Raw genomic sequence first — 19,330 nt, forward strand, 5'->3', positions numbered from 1 at the left:
TCTACCACATTTAGTGGAGCCACTTGCAGCTTGGCTGGTGAACCTTCACCTAAAAAAGAAATATGCATATTCAAATGATAACATTTAGTTTAGATTCTGACTCCTCATTTGTGTCTTTTAGCAAAACACTGAACCACTGATCCTAAAAGTTGGGAGGGTTAAAGGCAGAATACATATACCTGAGTTGCCGAGAAGCCCCCAGCCAGTGATGTAACAGGTGAACTTGTGGGGCAGCGTTTCTCCAGCATAAGGTAGGCTGACCATTTCCACAAAGCTGCTGGCATATATAGTGTTGGCCAGTTTCAGCAGAGCAATATCATTTCTGCAAGGCAAATATAAAGAACACTCATTATCTTACTGAAAACAAACAACTTTAGTTAATAACCAGAAGACTGGGCACCAAGGAAAAATGGGCATCTCGTTGTTACATTGTCTAGTATGTCTATGTCTTAGGTATACAACATGCTTGAACATTTGGCCTAATATTTCTGCAAATTGCTATAAAACCTGTATAGCCAGTCATTTGGTGCATAAACAAAAAGTTGAAGGGTACATTGGGGTCTTATTATGATGTACAGTACATGTTCAAATCATAGGACCATGTTCCAAATGTTGTATTTGTTTTTACATAAAAGATATACATATAACATCGAGGTGCCCACTCTTCCTATAAGTGCCCACTCTTCCTGTATCCCTTTAGTCTTTTCAACCCATTTGCATTATGCACTGTGAGCTGAAATGTGCAGAAAACAACACGGCATGCTTGGTGACAATTCAACATTTTAAGTAGCAGCAGTACTGTAATTACTGTCTAAAGTTCCTATAGTCAATATTCTTGGGTTAAATAGGTGCGTTAGGATCATTTTTACCCATTGCCAAGGTTACTTGTCCAGCCTGGATGGATGATAACTTTCTCTACGTCGATGATCTGCTCAGTGCCGGCATCTTCATAGAGGTCATGTTCTCCAACCACCACGCGGTACGTACCATCCACGCTGTCAAGAACACAAGGTTATAAAACACTATGATTACATCAACAAGTCTTTCAGATTAGGACACGTTTGGTTATAAGCTCTTTCTTTTTTAATACGTTTTCACATGATACAATTAAGCGTCATTTTATACAATGAAGTTTGAGTGAACTCAAAATTCCAAAAATTAGAAAAGAAAAAGAAGAGATAAAGATGTGACTCTATAGCAAGCTGATCAAAGTCAGCCACTAACTGGGAATCTGACTTCTACAAAGTCTAAGAAGGTCTCCCATGTGGAGAACAGTGAGAGTTCTACCTGACACAGTGGGCTGCAGTCAGGACGTGGAAGGAATCAATTATGCTGCCTCCACAAATGTGGTAGTACTCATTCTCATCGCCGGAATAGGGTGTTTGGAGAGAAACCTGTGGGTAAAATATCAACCAAACATTTAGAGACAGATGACGCTCAGCAGATTGACTGCATTCTATTCAGATACATGAAATAGTACAGTACACGTGAAATCAAACTGGTGTTCTTTTCCAACTGTGATGTGAACTTCATGGATAATAAACAATCCCAAGCAAATCAGTAGTGAAATGTGAGTATATTTTACCTGGTATTTCCAGGAATGGGGTTCAGCCTCTGTGCCTCCTACCACCCTCTCATTGAAGGGTGCAGCACAAATCAATCCTGATGCACACAGTTAAAACCACAAGAGTAGTTAGAACACAGTGAGGATGTGAGGTTGTAACAATCGCAAAACACAGTGGTGGAAGTTATAAGAAAGTGTACTCAAGTATACTGTAATTCTACTCCACTAGATCTCGGGGGCAAATATTTAGACTTTTACTCCACTACAATTGTGACAACTTTAGTTAATATAGTTACTTGTTAGTTTGTAGACTTACAAAACATACTTTAACTCCAGGCCTTTAGGCTAATAAAAACAAGAGTATTTCTACTATCCTTTAAGTAAAAGTAGGCTACTTCTTTCATTACTGCTAAAATATAACTGCTATAATGAATGATAAATAATGATAATCCAAATTATTCATTGTGCCTCTTCTGTAAGACTTACCGATGCAACACAGGAGAGTCGTGAGTCGTATCATCTTGGACTGGTGAAGTGACCAGATGCAGTTGGTGGTGATATACCTTATTGGGGTGACGCAACAATTTGGCTACATGCCAATGTCAATGATGGCCATGACGAAAACCATGTCAAAGACATATTGAATCTTTTCATGGTGCTGACTAATATACATTTTTATGTCATGTCTTTAATAAATTACATTGTATTTGATCTTTTACGTAAACATTTTGTTTTAAATTTCCTACTATTATATTTAATTTTTATTCGTTATTTTTACTTTATTTGCAAAAGATATATTAAACCTCTTGGAAAACAGAAGAAATTAAAAATGTATTTTATTTTTTGTGTTAAAAAATACACATTGAAATGACATAACACATGCATGCACACACACACTCACAAATAAATGAGGTATGAGGTTTTCATCAATTGAGAAAACAAAGTTGTATGTAAACAACGTGTTTACTTCTTTTTTTTGTCATTGGTAGCTGTCTAGCTGATAATGACACAGCCAGATGAGTCAAACTTTAGCAAAGTCATCAGAACAGGTGTGTAAAATCAACCTAAATGTCCTCACTGATAGCAGTGTACTGTAGACAGCTCAACAGATGCAGTTCTTCAATACGGTTTCACATGCCTTGTACAGTTCACATGGCCGCAAAGACATGATAATAAAGTCTATAGACTTTATTATCATTATCATGTTTTTACAGCCAACATGTGAACTGTAGGCCTACAAGGCATTGAACAGCTGTACAACTTTACAAGGCAAATAATACACATCAGAGCCCAGCACCTCGGACAGCACTGCTGCTGTGGACAAATCGTAATGGTTGCCCCTGTCACAATACTTGTCTGACTTTATTCCATAAACCTAAAAGCAGCTGCACTAAATTGGGTGATCAAAATGTTTGAATAAAATGGACAGGGCTCATGCAGTCTCTGTCTCTCCTAGCTGAAGGACCTCTCCCTCATCAGGCAGTAAGCGACAATGCGCCACTTTTTCCCTGTATAACATTATTGTATTTTTTTTAAGTTACCTGATTTCTTACTGTCTCCTTTGTAGTCAACCTATGTGAGCGCCTGATTGTTCAACATAGCAAAAAAGAAGAAAAACAAAATACTGAAAAGCTGTTTGGGAACATCTTTATTTTGTGTTTTGGGGAACATCCCCTGCATGTATAAATTGACTTTGAGTTCAGACTCTGAGTAGATGTGTGTGGGTGTGTGCCTGCCACCCAAAGGTTTGGGTGTGGGGTAGTACATAGGATAGGCCGTCATAGACGCGTGATTTTTTTCCGTAACGGCTATCTGGCAAGCCCCACCCTGGCAGCGTGTGATTGGCCTGCAGCAGTCCAAGGCACTAAAGTCCCTTTGAGCCGCATTGTCGCTATGTCTACATGTTATCTTTTCAACAACCCAACTCTACCCCTAACCCTAAACCTAACCTCCGTGGGGTGTAGCCAGAAAAAGTGGCACGAGCGGGATACGAACCCGGGCTGCATGGATTGGAATTCTAGAGACCAATCCACGGCGGTGGGTGCTGGGAATGGCATTCTGTCTGTATTAGTAGGGGAGGAAAAGCAGGGGAGGAAAAGCCTCGTGTTGGGGTGGGGGCTCGCGAGGCTGCCACTCAAATGACGCCGGGCCAGCGTCTTTTCCGGGACTTGCCAGATTGCTGTTACCTTTAGATATCACACATCACAGACCATGGGTCTTTTTCAATCAGCCTACTTGTCTGTACTCCCGTCCTCCCGAACTTGTAAACGTCATCAGTCTGTGCCCATGCAAGTACCATTCCAATCCTCAAGTCTGCATCTGAGCAAGTAGAGACCAAATACCAGGATGTAGACTTGATCCTTCCACTTTACCAAGTTTGCTCTGGACTAGACTTGCGCTGACTTTCCACAGCAAATTACCCACAATGCCTTTCACCATTTCTTATTCTCTTGCTTCTCCGTCAATAAACTGTTCAACAGCAGTATGTGCAAATGTCTTTTTTACTGTTGGCTTTATATATTGATGCTTAAAATATAGTCTGCTGTATTTAATTTGATTGTATTCAATCAATCAATTTTTACAATTATATTGACCTAATATAGGCTACACTTTAATGAACTAATGAATAGGCAAGGCTGTTTCAGAATATATTTCATTTTATTGTCAATGCACAAGCCCTGAAAAGTCATTTATTGAAGAGTAGCTTAGATGTTATATCTGACTTTATTTTAAGTCATTATTACATTTTTGGCCACTTGCAGTAAGATTTCCGTGAGAACGGCATAATACGATAATCACCCAGGGCTGTACACTCAGTGGGCTATATTATATTTATAATGAATAATATAGGTTATTCATATGCACATTTCTATACGCTTTTTAGGGTTAGGGTTATTACACATTATAGTGTAATAACAGTAGATACTAGATAGGATGGTTGACATTTGGAAAAGGGAATTAAAGAACAGAGCCAGTGTTGTGTTTTATTTTATTTTTTCTAATATATGTTTATTTGTAAAGTGCACAATGACTGTTGAGTGAGCGCATTTTATCCTCTGTTGGAACAAAAGAACAGATCTACTGCTATGAATGCGTCCAACTTGAATATAGACCTATTCACAGAAACGTGCAGCGGAATGCACTGAACTGAAGCAAGCTGAGACGGTGACGTCATTGAGTATGCTGCTATTCCAATAGCAGAACTACCCTCCTCCCGTCCTCCCGTCCTTGGAAGTCCCTTCTCCCAAGGAGAACTTGCTAGTCTGAACTCCCAAGGAGGGAAGTCCAAGTCCCCAGGTCTTTGAATTGATAATCGGCCATATCAAAGATATTTAATTAATGAAGATAGCTCATCCTCATTGGATCCACTAGAGTGCGACATGGTACACAAATCCTACAAATTGACTCCTAAGTGGGCGCCGGCTCTGACTGCAAATCTCGCGCACGTCCTGTTTGCTATAGATCCCGCGAGAGTGTGTTGCTGGGACAGCTAAAGAGCAATAATAAAGTTGATTTTCTCCTTTGTTGTGTCGATGAAAAAATCCACTTTAGTATGACAATTTTGTTAATATTATGTGGCTTGTGATGATCGGGTTCAATATTTAGTTCAGTGAGCATAGCTTCCGAACTATTATTTTGATCTGTGTTCACGTTAGCTCTCTCATTGTAAATGAATAGACTCCAACCTGCTTCCGCCTCCTAAAAAGGTGTCCCCCCTACGTCATGCAGAAACGGGAAGTACGGGTCTTTTGCACCCTCTTGCTATCGCCCTCTTGGGCCATATATTCACACCGCGGCCATCTTGGATCACATGACTTCCTGGGATAGCACAAGGAAATTAAAAACAAGGTAGGGACATATACGTCATTTTCGCTATCATGCAATTCCAGACGGCAGATTCGTCTCACCATGGGAGCCAGCCCTGCAGCCGGAAGTTTGGTGGCCTGCATTGGATTCCATGGAAGTCCGTGGAGAAGCTCATGAACAAACCAACAACAAACAATTATTCTGACTGTCTTCGACCTTTGTCAAATAATCACTTCTGGAAAATAAAAGACATCATATAAAACTTTTTTTTCTGCTATGTTACTTTTCATTGTGCACACTGTGCAATTTTATAGAGGTATCTAAAGAGTACAAAGTAGGTTCTGAACGTGCCAAGGATTTAGTGTTGCCATGTTCGCTTATTATAAGCGACTTTGGGCTTATTTGTCTGTGAAGTTGCTTGTAAATATTGGTTGTTGCAGGTGGCGTCTTGGGTGTGTGTGGGGGAGGGGGGGTCCACGATCCCCAGGGGGTCCACGGAGGTACTGCAGGGGGTCCGCAAAATTATTGCTTGATTGATGAACATGAATAAATACATAGACTACATTTCTTTTACTCTTTTCCCCCAAATGTCAATTTATCTTCAAATATTTTTAAAAACATTTTCCACATTTATATTAGAAATAAAACATGCTTACTGTGCAATTGACATATTGTTGATAGTATTATTGACATGGTTATCAGTTAATAAGGTATGCCTATGTATTCATGTTTAAAATAAAAGTATGAATATGTTACACGTGAATATAGCCTACAAATGTTGTAGCCTCTACGAGGTGGTAATTAAGGGGATTGCTCCATCTCTGCATCATTTTGAAGGTCCCTGGCCTGATTGAAGACCCCTGTTCTAAAGTGAACAAGTTGCTTATTTATTTATTTTTTATTGATTGAATAATGTATTAGAAGCCTGGAAAACGTACAGTTTTATGACAGTAGGCCTACTTGTACTCATTGGTACAAGGTTAACTAAAAGGAGATCAGGACTAGTAAGCTTTTCGTCTTACTTTAAGCCACTTTATGTAGGCCTATCTCATAACATTGAAAGAGACCGATGGAGCACAGTAGGCTACTTTGCATAGGATATCTTCAGTAACAAGGGAATGGACTTTTTATTGTTTTAACCAGTGGTGGTGGTGGTACCAACGTTTTTTACTTGAGTAAAAGTATCATCAATATTATCAATGTTTCGATCAATTGAGTACAAAGGACCCCATGGAAACAAGCCATAGACTACTTATACTTTTTTGGAAAAATAATTTTAGCAGAACTTGTACTGTACTGTAGCCTACTTCTCTGTACCTGTCTCTGCAAACTGTAAGTAATCAATCAATACAGCAATTTAGAAATAATCTCACAAGTTAAACTCAGGAATTAAAAATGAATGATATTAAAATATAATTAAAGTACCAATATAGAAAGTGCTTATTATGCAGAATGTCGCAATTGACAAGTTATCAAAATCTTAGCAGATCTATAGCTTGTTGATGGTTATTTTCAATACAGCAGTAAGTGCTCATAAAAGCCTAGTACCTGCCTGGCCCTAGTTGGTTATTTTGGTCTTGTTTTCCTAGGCCTTGTTGCTTATTTCTCAGAACCTGGCAACACTACCAGAAACGATACATGACGGAGGAAAATTAAACAGTGTGCACATAAAAAAACAATTGATTGGAAAACAACCTGTGATATGCATTTGTTTATATTCCTGGACCGATTAACTGACAAAGGAGACAAACGTTCAGAAATAATTTATTCACAAGCATATTCCAGCTGGCTGCCATCCTTCTGCCATGGACTCCATTGCAGTTCACACAACTTCCGGGCCCAGTTTTGGCTCCCAGGAGCGTCAATGGCGGATGCTCAGCCGTTTTGGCGACCAACCTTCTTATATAATATATCTTGGTGCTGACGTCACGCTTTGAAGGGGAAACCCTGCTAAAAGCCCATAGTTAACACAGAAATCACAAATTTAATGCAATTTCCGAATAGTAAAGTATAAAATACGGCTAGCATGATCAAGAACACAAGATTGTAAAAGGCAAAAGTTAACTCTATGGGCTTTCCCCTTCAAAGCGTGATGTCAGCACCAGGAAGTTGCTGAGAAATTGTTGAGTGGGCGGGGCGTGAATAAGGCTTATTCCCCATTCTGATTGCAAGTAACAGGTGTGTTGTTTATGCAGCCTGGCTGGGAACTACTTTCTTGTAGCTGGGAAATACTTTCTTGCAGACCTTGTAGTGAATAGACCTTGAAGTTTATTCAGTACAATATAACCATCTGACTGATGACAGTGCTGTCAAAGAAGTCAATGAAAATCTGCATAATGCATTTTATGTATAGGGGGTCCCTGCTTCATCTCTCTCTCAGTTAAGGGCTCCTTGGCCTGAAAACGTTGAAGACCCCTGATATTGGAGGCAGTCTCAGGGTTCATCGCCATGCTAGCTTGTGGACATTTTTGTAAAAATGTTAATTTCGAGTGAGCTAACCCTGAATGACCATAATACACATCTACTGGTCTGTTTGGTTCATTTGAACACTCAGTTATGGATACGTGTCTGTTTGGTTCATTTGAACACTCAGAGTTATGGGGGTCCTTGCTAATAAAACATTTGATAACCACTAGTACTAGTGGACTCCTAATGTGACATAAATATGTGAAAAATAGCAGCTAGGTCAGGAACATTAGTCAGGGGGTGTATAATATATTACAAAAACCTTAGCAAGAATCTTTTTCAAGATGAAAGTAGGCTACAAAGTGTTTAAGTTGTTAAACTAATAACACAGATGAATGAACATGAATCCAATATATTAGTAGCTATAGATCTAAGAATGTGTAAACAAATAAGCAAAAGAACATTAATCGTATCTAGACGGTGATAGTGCTGTCAAATGAAGCTGTCTATGAAGCAATCTATAAAGTCTATGAAAAAGTTTAATCTGCAACAATCCTATACGATATGTAGTGGAGGGTCCGTGCTGCATCTCTCTCTCAGCTAAAGAGAAACATGTTGAAGACCTCTGATCTATTGTATATGAATTCTCAGTTTGACTTTGAAGGAAACAACAAACCAAGGTGCGTTCTACAACATTTTATTCAGTTCTCCTTTTATTTCTCCACATATCCCATTTCCTGCAAATAAATTGGAAAGAGTAAAAATTAGACAACTGATAAGTAGTGGCATTTTATTTTTCTCTCTTTTTTTTTTACAAATGAGAAATGAACAAGTTTAAAACATTATACTACTTACTCTGACAGCTGTAGTACCTTTCTATTATTCAATCCATTAATGATTATTCAGCAAAGCAAAAGTATAAATAATTTGCTCAATATTCCAACCATAGACTACAATCTCGTCGGTTCGGCCTCAGTCGACCTAGTCCTAGACTATTTCTTGAAAAATGGTGAGGTGAGCACATCTTTTGTAAACTCAAGATGCAGTATTGTCGCTGTCAGGTGGAAATGTATACTTTTTCTTACTTTTGTGTTAAAACGGTAGTAAATCAGGCATTATAAAATAAGGCATTGCTTTAGGAAAAAACATAACAAGATGTGTAAGACTTACTTCATAGATCCAGTCAACGAAATAGGACACTCGGGTGAAGACAGTGGGTTTGTTGACCATGTTACACATTCCAGCTGCACCGTAGCTGACCACACCATGCACTCTGAACACATCATCATCCTCAGTCTTGCAGCTTAGAGGCCCGCCAGAGTCGCCCTGAGAAGAAAGGAGAGTCAACCTCCAATTGATTGCATTTACATGGACAATATTTTCTTCATTCAGAATGAAATCATTCAGATCGTAGATTTCATATGAGGTGTGCTCCAGTACATTGCAGCCTGCAGTGATTCCATCCCCTCCAGCGCACACCATGGACTCCTTGGCAAGGCCTCCCCACCACTCAGGCTGTGAACAAATGGAGTGCTCTACCACATTCAGTGGTGCCACTTGCAGCTTGGCTGGTGAACCTTCACCTAAAAAAGAAATATGCATATTCAAATGATAACATTTTGTTTAGATTCGAACTCCACTCCAATTTGTGTCTTTGAGCAAAACACTGAACCGCTGCTCCTAAAAGTTGGGAGGGTTAAAGGCAGAATACATACCTGTACTGCCGAGAAGCCCCCAGCCAGTGACGTAACAGGTGAACTTGTGGGGCAGCGTTTCTCCAGCACCAGGTAGGCTGGCCAATTCCACAAAGCCGTTGTCATATAGAGTGTTGGCCAGTTTCAGCAGAGCAATATCATTTCTGTAAGGCAAATATATAGAATACTCATCATCTTACTGAAGAACAAACAACTTTAACCAGAAGACTGGGCACCAAGGAAGAATGAGCATCTCGTTGTTAAATTGTCTAGTATGTCTATATATGTCTCAGGTGTACAAGACATATTTGAGATACATTTGGCCAAATATTTCTACAAATTGCTACAAAACCTGTATAGCCAGTCATTTGGTGCATAAACAAAAAGTTGAAGGGTGCATTTGGGTCTTCTTATGATGTACCGTACAGTACATGTTCAAATCATAGGACCATGTTCCAAATTTTGTATTTTGTATTTTTTACCTAAAATATATACATATAACATCGAGGTGCCCACTCTTCCTATAAGTGCCCACTCTTCCTGTATGCCTTTAGTTTTTGGAGCTGTGAAAGCGCTCCCAATAGACAGGTATGTCCGTGGGTATGTGGGTGGCTGGCTGGGTGGCCGTGTCCGTCCGTAGCCTGGCAATACCTTGAGTGGCCACACACAACACACTAGTTAAAGGGCCTACACCATGCTTTTAAAACTATATTTTTTGTATAAATATATGCTCAAAATTGAGTCTTAGACAGGTTTTAACCCTCAACAAACACTCTGACCATTCTTTTTGTTTGTTCTAGCTCTACTATAATGAGGCTCTCCAGCTGCAATACCAAAACGGCCTCTGTTTGCTCAGGGGCGCATCTAGTGGGGTTTTTCCAGAAAAAAAAAAAAGTTTTTTGAAAAAAAAAAAAAGTTTTATGAAAAAAAGTTTTTGAAAAAAAATTTTTTAAAAAAAAAACTTTTTGAAAAAAAAGTTTTTTGAAAAAAAAATTTGAAAAAAAGTTTTGAAAAAAAAGTTTTGAAAAAAAAAAATTTTTTTTTGACTTTTTGACAAGTTTGAAAAAAAAAATTAAAATTTTTTTGACTCTGAAAAAAAAAACGGGAAACGCGTGTGACGTCACATGCGTCAACTCTCAGAACAGCACTGTTCTGAGAACCCGTGGAAAGCTTTTCATCTCTGTCTTCCCAAAACCAGAGAAAGACACAATGTACAGAAATAGGACTTTGTGAGGATAGAAGGTGCCAGTGGGACCCCAAAAAAAGGTTTTAAAATAGAAAAAGTGAAAATTCATGGTGTAGGTCCTTTAAAGGAGGGGCGCTGTTTTGTGCAGGCCAGGCACACTCACCACTCACTCACAGGCACAGTTTACTCACTCACTCACTCACTCACTCACATAGGGTACAGCTGCTCAAATTCACCGCTCCACTTCGAACCGAGGTTTGATTTTTTCAAAACATTTGCATTATGCACTGAAATGTGCAGAAAACAACACAGCATGCTTGGTAACGATTCAACATTTTATGTAGCAGCAGTACTGTAGTTTACTGTCTAAAGTTCCTAGTCAATGTTATTACAACTTCATTACAAATAAAATGTATTATTATTGTTATTATTATTAAGGTGCATTCGGATAATTTTTACCCATTGCCAAGGTCAGTTGTCCAGCCCGGATGGATGATAACTTTTTCTACGCTGATGATCTGCTCAGTGCCGCCATCTTCATAGAGGTCATGCTCTCCAACCACCACGCGGTACTTACCATCCACACTGTCAAGAACACAAGGTTATAAAACACTATGATTACATCAACAAGTCTTTCAGATTAGGACACATTTGGTTATAGGCTTTCTTTTTAAACAAGTTTTCACACTATACAATTAAGCATCGTTTTATACAATGAATTTAGTAATGAAATAATTCCTTAACTCAAATTCTCAAAATTAGAGAACAGCCATAGCGAGCTGATCAAAGTCAGCCACTAACTGGGAATCTGACTTCTACAAAGTTTAAGAAGGTCTCCCATGTGGAGAACAGTGAGAGTTCTACCTGACACAGTGGGCTGCAGTCAGGACGTAGAAGGCATCAATGAGGCTGCCTCCGCAAATGTGGTAGTAATCATTCTCATCGCCGTAATAGGATGTTTGGAGAGAAACCTGTGGATAAAATATCAACCAAACATTTAGAGACAGATGACGCTCAGCAGATTGACTGCATTCAATTCAGATACATGAAATAGTACAGTACATATGAAATCAAACTGGTGTTCTTTTCCAACTGTGATGTGAACTTCATGGATAATAAACAATCCCAAGCAAATCAGGCAGTAGTGTGAGTATATTTTACCTGGTATTTCCAGGAATGGGGTTCAGCCTCTGTGCCTCCTACCACCCTCTCGTTGAAGGGTGCAGCACAAATCAATCCTTGTGCACACAGTTAAAACCACAAGAGTAGTTAGAACACAGTGAGGATGTGAGGTTGTAACAATCCTAAAACACAGTGGTGGTATAAGAAAGTGTACTCAATTACTGTAATTATACTCCACTACATCTCAGGGGCAAATATTGTATAGGCTTTTACTCCACTGCAATTGTCTGACAACCTTTGTTAATATAGTTACTCGTTAGTTTGTAGACTTACAAAACATACTTTACTCCGGGCCTTTAGGCAATTAAAAATGAGTTGATTTTTACTTGTAACAGAGTATTTCTACAATTTGGTATTCATACTTTGATTAAGGGACCACTTCACCCATGGCACCATTTTTGTCAACTCGGTCTGTGTCTCAGAGGAGAGCTGTGGACAGTTATGAAACCCACCTACCAGTGATATCATCGATGGGGATTCCAAGCTAATACAAACGGTTGGCTTTCTATTCCTGGAAAGTTAGCATGCTATGTGCTATACAGTAATAGAACCATATTGTTCTTACATTAATAAAAAAAGTAAAATAAAAAAAAGCAAATCTTTTGAAATTACCAAAACCGCCTACCGATGATATCCTTTAAGTAAAAGTAGGCTACTTCTTTCATTACTGCTAAAATATAACTGCTATAATGAATGATAATAATGATAATCCAAATTATTCATTGTGCCTCTTCTGTAAGACTTACCGATGCTACACAGGAGAGTGGTGAGTCGTATCATCTTGGACTGGTGAAGTGACCAGATGCAGTTGGTTGTGATATATACCTTCTTGGGGTGACGCAACAATTTGGCTACATGCCAATGTCAATAGATGGGCATGACGAAATGCCATGTCAAAGACATATTGAATCTTTTCATGGTGTTGACTAATTTTCTTCTTTAATATATAATTAATATAATTTTCTTCTTTAATATATTACATTGTATTTGAACTTTTATGTACACATTTTGTTTTAAATTTCCCCCAATTATATTTAATTTGTATTTGTTATTTTTACTTTATTTGCAAAAGATATATTAAACCTTTTAGAAAACAGAAGAATTGTATTTATTTTTTTGTTAAAAAATACACATCGAAATAACATAACACACACACACACACACACACACACACACACACACACACACACACACACACACACACACACACACACACACACACACACACACACACACACAATAAATGAGGTATGAGGTTTTCATCAATTGAGAAACAGTGTAGCCAATGTAAACAAAGTTTTGTCATGGGTACCGTAGCTGTCTAGCTGATAGTGACAGCCAGCCCAGGTGACTTTAGCAAAGTCAGCAGAACAGGTATGTAAGATCAACCTAAATGTCCTCACTGATAGCAGTGTACAGACAGCTCAACAGATGCAGTTCTTCATGGAGAAAGACACGGTTTCACATCCCTTGCACAGCTCACATGGCTGCAAACACATGATAATGATAATAAAGTTTATAGACTATTATCATTGTCATGTCTTTCCACACTAAAAACTCATGGGTTATTCTATAACCCAATTTCTGGGTTGTTTATGTTGGGTTACATTTCTGAGTTATTTTTCAGAGCGATAACCATTTTGTGTTATTATTGTAACCCAATTCCAGGGTTGCTCGAGTTAGGTATAGGTTAAGTTGTATTCATTTAGCCCACTCAACCCAAAACTTGGGTTATATTGACTATAGCCGGGGATTCAGTCACCAAAATGGGAGAGGACCTGTGATGTTCTGCCGCACTTTTTATTTCTGTTTTATATACTAGTTTGGTCATTAAGGTCCACAGAATGAGAGGCCTGCTCTGCCGGAAACATCGCGAAAAACAGTTATGGCCATTTGTATAAAAGAAAAGAAATCTGCTTTAAGTAGCATGTGAGGGGTCAAACTAGGGGTTCTTCATCATTCTGAATCCATCCATTGCAAGCATTTATTTTGCATGAAAAACATTCCTTGGGCAAAATTTTGGCCACCCAAAACTGTGAAAAGTGGAAAAAAAGTGATAACTCATCACTTTTCACAGTTGTTGGGGGCCAATATTTTCCCCAAGGAATGTTTTCATGCAAAACAAATGCTTGCAATGGATTCAGAATGATGAAGAACCCCTAGTTTGACCCCTCACATGCTACTTAAAGGAGATTATTATTTTTCTTCTTTATTTTCTAGTGGAGTCATGGGGCAGTGAATATAAAAATGGCCTTAACTTTTTTTCGCGATGTTTCCGGCAGAGCAGGCCTCTGATTCTGTGGACCTTAACACTTTGTAAACCACGGGGAGCACCTTAATGTTAAAACCGTACTATATCGAACTTCCTAGGGGGGGAGGGGCAGCCAATCGTCTTTTCCCGTACTTTCCCGTATTTACCGAAATAAATGATTTTCATCCGAAAATCGGCGATCGTCTAACCTTCCCTAGTCACCACTCGTGCATCGATAGCTCATGGCTGGGCTGACATGAAGCAGAAGTGATGTCATTGGCCTTTCCTTTTCCAAGGCATATTCCCCCATTCGGTTACTGTCTGTACCCTGGTGCTTCTACAGCAGCCATGCTAGGGGCTATGCTAGCGACACTTTTCAGTTCTGCTCTTGAGTCACACTGGATTATTTGAGGGGACATTTACGTGAACGGATCGCGCACGCGAAACGCACGGGGAGATCGATGCTCGGCCAAAACCACCACTCTATCCCAACGGAGATCGAGAAAATCACGGTGAGCTAATGACCTGGGGAAAAAAAAAAAGAAAAAACAACGGCGCTGTCCAAGAAGGAGGGGCGGCGGGCTCATGTTTATAAACATAATATTATGTCTCAGATCACAATACAATAATAGAAATTTCACGGCTAATCTACCAACCACCATTCTATTTCGGACGGCAAAGGGTTAATGACCAAACTAATAGATAAAACAGAAATAAAAAGTGCGGCAGAAAATCACAGGTTCAACCCTATTCCTTGAGCTTTTGGGCATGTGAATCCCCGACTACTACAATCTTGGGTCATTTTAAACAAATAATTGGGTTATTCATTTAACCCAAATTATGGGTCAAAATGAACAACCCAATTTCTTGCGTTAAAATAACCAAACAAGTAATCGGTCCCTATTTGATCCGGGGGTTGGGTTGAAAATAGCCCAATTTGGGTTGTTTTTAACCCAGTAGTTTTATGTGAACTGTAGGCCTACAAGGCATTGAACACAAGGCAAATAATACACAATGACGTCAGCACCTCGGACAGCACTGCTGCTCTGGCCAAATCGTAATTATTAGTGTGGTTAACCCTGTCACAATATAGTTAGGTAAAGTTAGAACATTTTTTAAACCGCCCCTAACATTATGTCAATAGGCTTTAGCCTGCCCCCCAGAAAAAGAATCTCTCCCCGAAATTCCAGACTCTCTTCCCAAAACGAAGTGTGCGATAGTCTTTAACCAGGTAACATAGGATAGGCCATTGTTGCCATGCTAGCTTGTGGTGGACATTTTTTGACGTAATTACATTTTTACCACAGACGTACAAAATTAGGGGATAATACTATTACCAGAAACCAGCTATCCCTGAATAAGAATGACCATAACACATGGCCTACGGGTCAATTTTTGGTTTCATTTGAGCACATTCAGAGTTATGAGGTCCTTGCAAATGAAACGTTTAATAACCACTAGGCCTATGTTATTAGTGGACTTATATGTACAGTGACACTATGGCACTTAATGTGCCATAGTGTTATAAAAAGTAAATGTGGAAAAATAGCAGGCCCGGATCATTAGTTATAGTAGGGGTATGTATGAATGAATGAATGAATGAATGAATGAATGAATGAATGATTTTATTTTCGTGTCTGGCTGCCTTTCGCAGCCCATCCCTTATGGGATTATTCAGACACAATTACATAACATTTTCTTTTTCACGTACATTTTCTTTTTTCTTCTTTTCCCAGTGCCAACAAGCTGACACAAAAACAAATAAACAAAATAAAGTAATACTGCATAATTAAGATCACAAGTACATCAGTTGTTGTTCTGAACGAGAGTGGAGGGCAAGAGAGAGAGAGAGAGAGAGAGAGAGAGAGAGAGAGAGAGAGAGAGAGAGAGAGAGAGAGAGAGAGAGGCACAAAGACAGAATGAACAAGAAACAGGACAAGAAACAGACTTGAATAATAGGTTGGTATGATCCATCACAGTGCCACTGTCTATGTGTAAGTTGCATGTCTTCTTCTGTAATATGTATATATTACAAAAATCTTAGCAAGAAACTTATTGGTATGGAATTTAATCCAAGATTGACAATAGCCCTTAATTGTTCAATGTTAGAACAATTTTTAAAAGAGTAATAAATACTTTATTATAAATATTTTTCACTTGATTTTTAAATATTAATGGAGAAATGTTGTTGTCTTAATTCATGTTGTATTAATTACTATTTTTGTGTTTTGCTAATTTTCTTTTTGAATAACCTCACGGACTGAGGGTTTGGAATTGCTGATCTAGAACTGCAGACCCATGTGCCATAGCCCAGGATTACCAACATGACATCCTCTTCTCTTTCATAGGCCAGTCGTAGCACAGAGAGAAACCCTTCTGCAGGGGGTCCGGACCTCAAGGGGGTCCTAAAGTTACTACAGGTGGGCCACCAAGTGTTTGTGTGATAGGAAACTTTTTGTTTGTTTTTTAGCTGTATGTCCGTATGCGCACAGAACATGTATGGAGATAACGCACATGAACATGAATCCAATATATATATTTTTTCATTCAACCTTTATTTATTCTCAAAAAGACATTGAGGTCGCCCTAACTTGCAGTGTGGTTGAGATGCATCACAGTACATCAATATTCACATCAAAGATAAAACAAAACAAACGATCCCTTAACGCAGGGATGTCAAACTCAAATGCACAGGGGGCCAAAATGTAAAAAATGGTACAAGTCGAGGGCCGGACTGGTTCAATGTTTATTTAAACGCAGGCTTGCGGTCACAGGCCCTCGATACGCACCAATGCATTAGCAGTGCATTGTGGGACTTGTAGTATTATGGTGGTGCGTGTGTAACAGAGTGACACATTGCCTCAGCCTGATGGCATCAAAAGTATAATGTCTCCCCCAGTCCATAGGGATATCCCTTTGGACTGATGGGTAAGATGTTGGACTTTCATGCTGGAGACCTTGGTTCGAGTCCCGGGCATTGCATGTGCAATATACCAGTGGGCCAGTTCTAATAGTAATTAAATATCATCCTGCTGGCTGAAGAGAATTCAATCACGGGCCTGATTTGGCCCCGGGCCTTGAGTTTACGTGTGAAACAGGTCTAAAAGTTGGAGACATTTGTGGGTAGGTCTGCAATTAAAGATTTATATTGACCTGTTTAATTTATGCTGTAGGTCATTCCAACTTTCCAAGTGGTTGTATGGGGCATTAAAACAAAAGGCTGTTTTCCACAGTTAGAGCGTGTCCTATATGTCACATGATTCCAATCCTGCAAAATGTTTGGTAGGCCTACCAATGTTTGTTTCACCTGTCTGCCAATAAAGGCCAACCCCCTCTCATACATAATGCAGTGATGAGTCCTACCGTTTACTAGATATACTGTAAATCGCAGAGAAGAATGATAAACTGTATTTAAGGGCTTAAGGATAGAAGGAGCAGAATTCACTTGCAGGCAAAATTGTCTATTTCATCAAGCCAGATTCCAAGATATTATAACTAATATTTTAAGATTACTTTTTAATGTAACAGTACCCCTTTAGATGACAGTCGTACTTTAAGTAGCCTACACTCATTATGCAGAAGAATGTACCATTTCACAATGAGATCCTTGAGATTGAGATCTACAAGCTCACAATGTGTCAAGATATGCAATGCCCTGTAGCTTGTAGATCAGCCATTATTAAGTAGCCAAAGTTTAAGGCTGTTTTGTTAATAATTCCACCCCCCCCCCTCTTTTTTGTCCCCTTCTGCTTTTATAATTGATGTTATCCTATGTAAAGTACTATGTTCTATCCATCTGTTTTTCAATGTTATATGATCCTACACATAAAGTGGTTCCTGTGCAAATGAGCTGTAAAGCTTACTAGAAACTCCTTTTAGTTGACCTTTGTACCAGTGATTTGTGCTGTCATAAAGCTGTACTTTTTTCTATTGCAAACTGCTAATAAACTCTTCAATCAATCAATCAATCAATCAATCAATCTACAAAGTAAAAGTAACAAGTAAACCAGAGTATAATAATATTTGTATCTGAGATGTAGTGGATCTAGTAGTAATGTAAAAAAAAAAAAAAAAAAAAAAGTATTTCCACCACTGATAGATAATGAGCATTATTTAGGACCACTTATAAACATAAGTTGGCAATGGGAGAAGTCGTCCTTTAACATTAGCGTATAGACAATGAATGGGTTTCGGTACATTTGTACCTTTCGCTAACCAGTTGAACCTGTCTGTCACAGTCCAGAGTCCAGTCGTCATGTTTTCATGTCATTCTCACTCAAATTCATGCGTCCTGTCCATAGGTCCTGTCGCTAGGCAACGCCGGGGAACCCATCCAGGTTGGCTAATCGAACGCAGCATTGCTTGCTAATCTTTTGTCATTTCGTGACCTGTACCCAAAAATATCAATGCATTCAACCATGTATGTAGTAGTTATACGTTTTTGTGTACGTGTGCAAGTATTTATGTATTCAAACGAGCCAGAGCTAATAGTGTTTGTGTAGTATCTGTTATCTTTATTTATTAGCTGGCCTGAATGTGGCAATACTGAGTAAATATGGGATTTATGGTTCTTTGAAGTGGGCCGGATCTCTGGGTTCCTTTCAAAGAGCCGTTCAAATGACGTGCTCATTTTACGGTAGTTACTAGTTACTTTGTAGATTGTGATTATAAATTACAAATTAATTCAACCCTATACATTTTGGCAATATATAGGTCTACATTTCTGCCATTTGAAAATAGCTGATCACTGTGATTGTGAGCTTGTAGATCTGCTATTCTCAAAATATTTGTTCTACATTTTATTCATTGGAAAACTTGGGAAATGGGGCATTCTGCATCTATTTGTACTTTAAGTAGGTCTACATTTTAATTCCAAACTTCTACTTGTGGCAGAGTATTTCCACGTTGCAGTGTTGATACTTTTACATATTAAGTAAAGAATGTTTGTACGTTTTCCACAAATGTTCATTTAGAAAGGAACGGCTCTATACCGGATCCCATCGTTAATTTCAAAGAGCCGTTCAAAAGACTCGATCCGTTCGCGAACGTCCCATCTGTAATAGCGAGGCAACGCCTCTGTCCTTTCCCATGCAGGATGCAGCCAGTTCCTGCTTCACTACTAGCTGTCACTGTTGTTGATTATAGTTAGCACACGTTAGCTGTAGCTTGTCGCTCACGTAATGCCTTTTGATATTATTCAATTTCAGTGATCTGCGGTTGACTGTTCCCGGCGGAGAGCG

The 19,330-nt window shown here is 38.9% G+C and overlaps 1 protein-coding gene across 1 annotated transcript; it reads right to left on the reverse strand.

Moving 5' to 3' along the window:
• Positions 1–8,490: 8,490 nt before the first annotated feature.
• Positions 8,491–12,619, reverse strand: LOC308306709 (elastase-1-like; the record flags this gene model as incomplete). The annotated part of the gene is made up of 8 exons (XM_080751753.1): positions 8,491–8,514; positions 8,948–9,103; positions 9,218–9,360; positions 9,493–9,635; positions 11,117–11,242; positions 11,522–11,628; positions 11,819–11,895; positions 12,586–12,619. 8 exons carry the CDS (start codon positions 12,617–12,619, stop codon positions 8,491–8,493), a joined length of 810 nt encoding a protein of 269 aa, XP_080607879.1.
• Positions 12,620–19,330: the final 6,711 nt, after the last annotated feature.

Source organism: Nannobrachium achirus (genome assembly GCF_963921795.1).
Source record: "Nannobrachium achirus genome assembly, chromosome: 21".
Lineage (NCBI taxonomy): Eukaryota > Metazoa > Chordata > Actinopteri > Myctophiformes > Myctophidae > Nannobrachium > Nannobrachium achirus.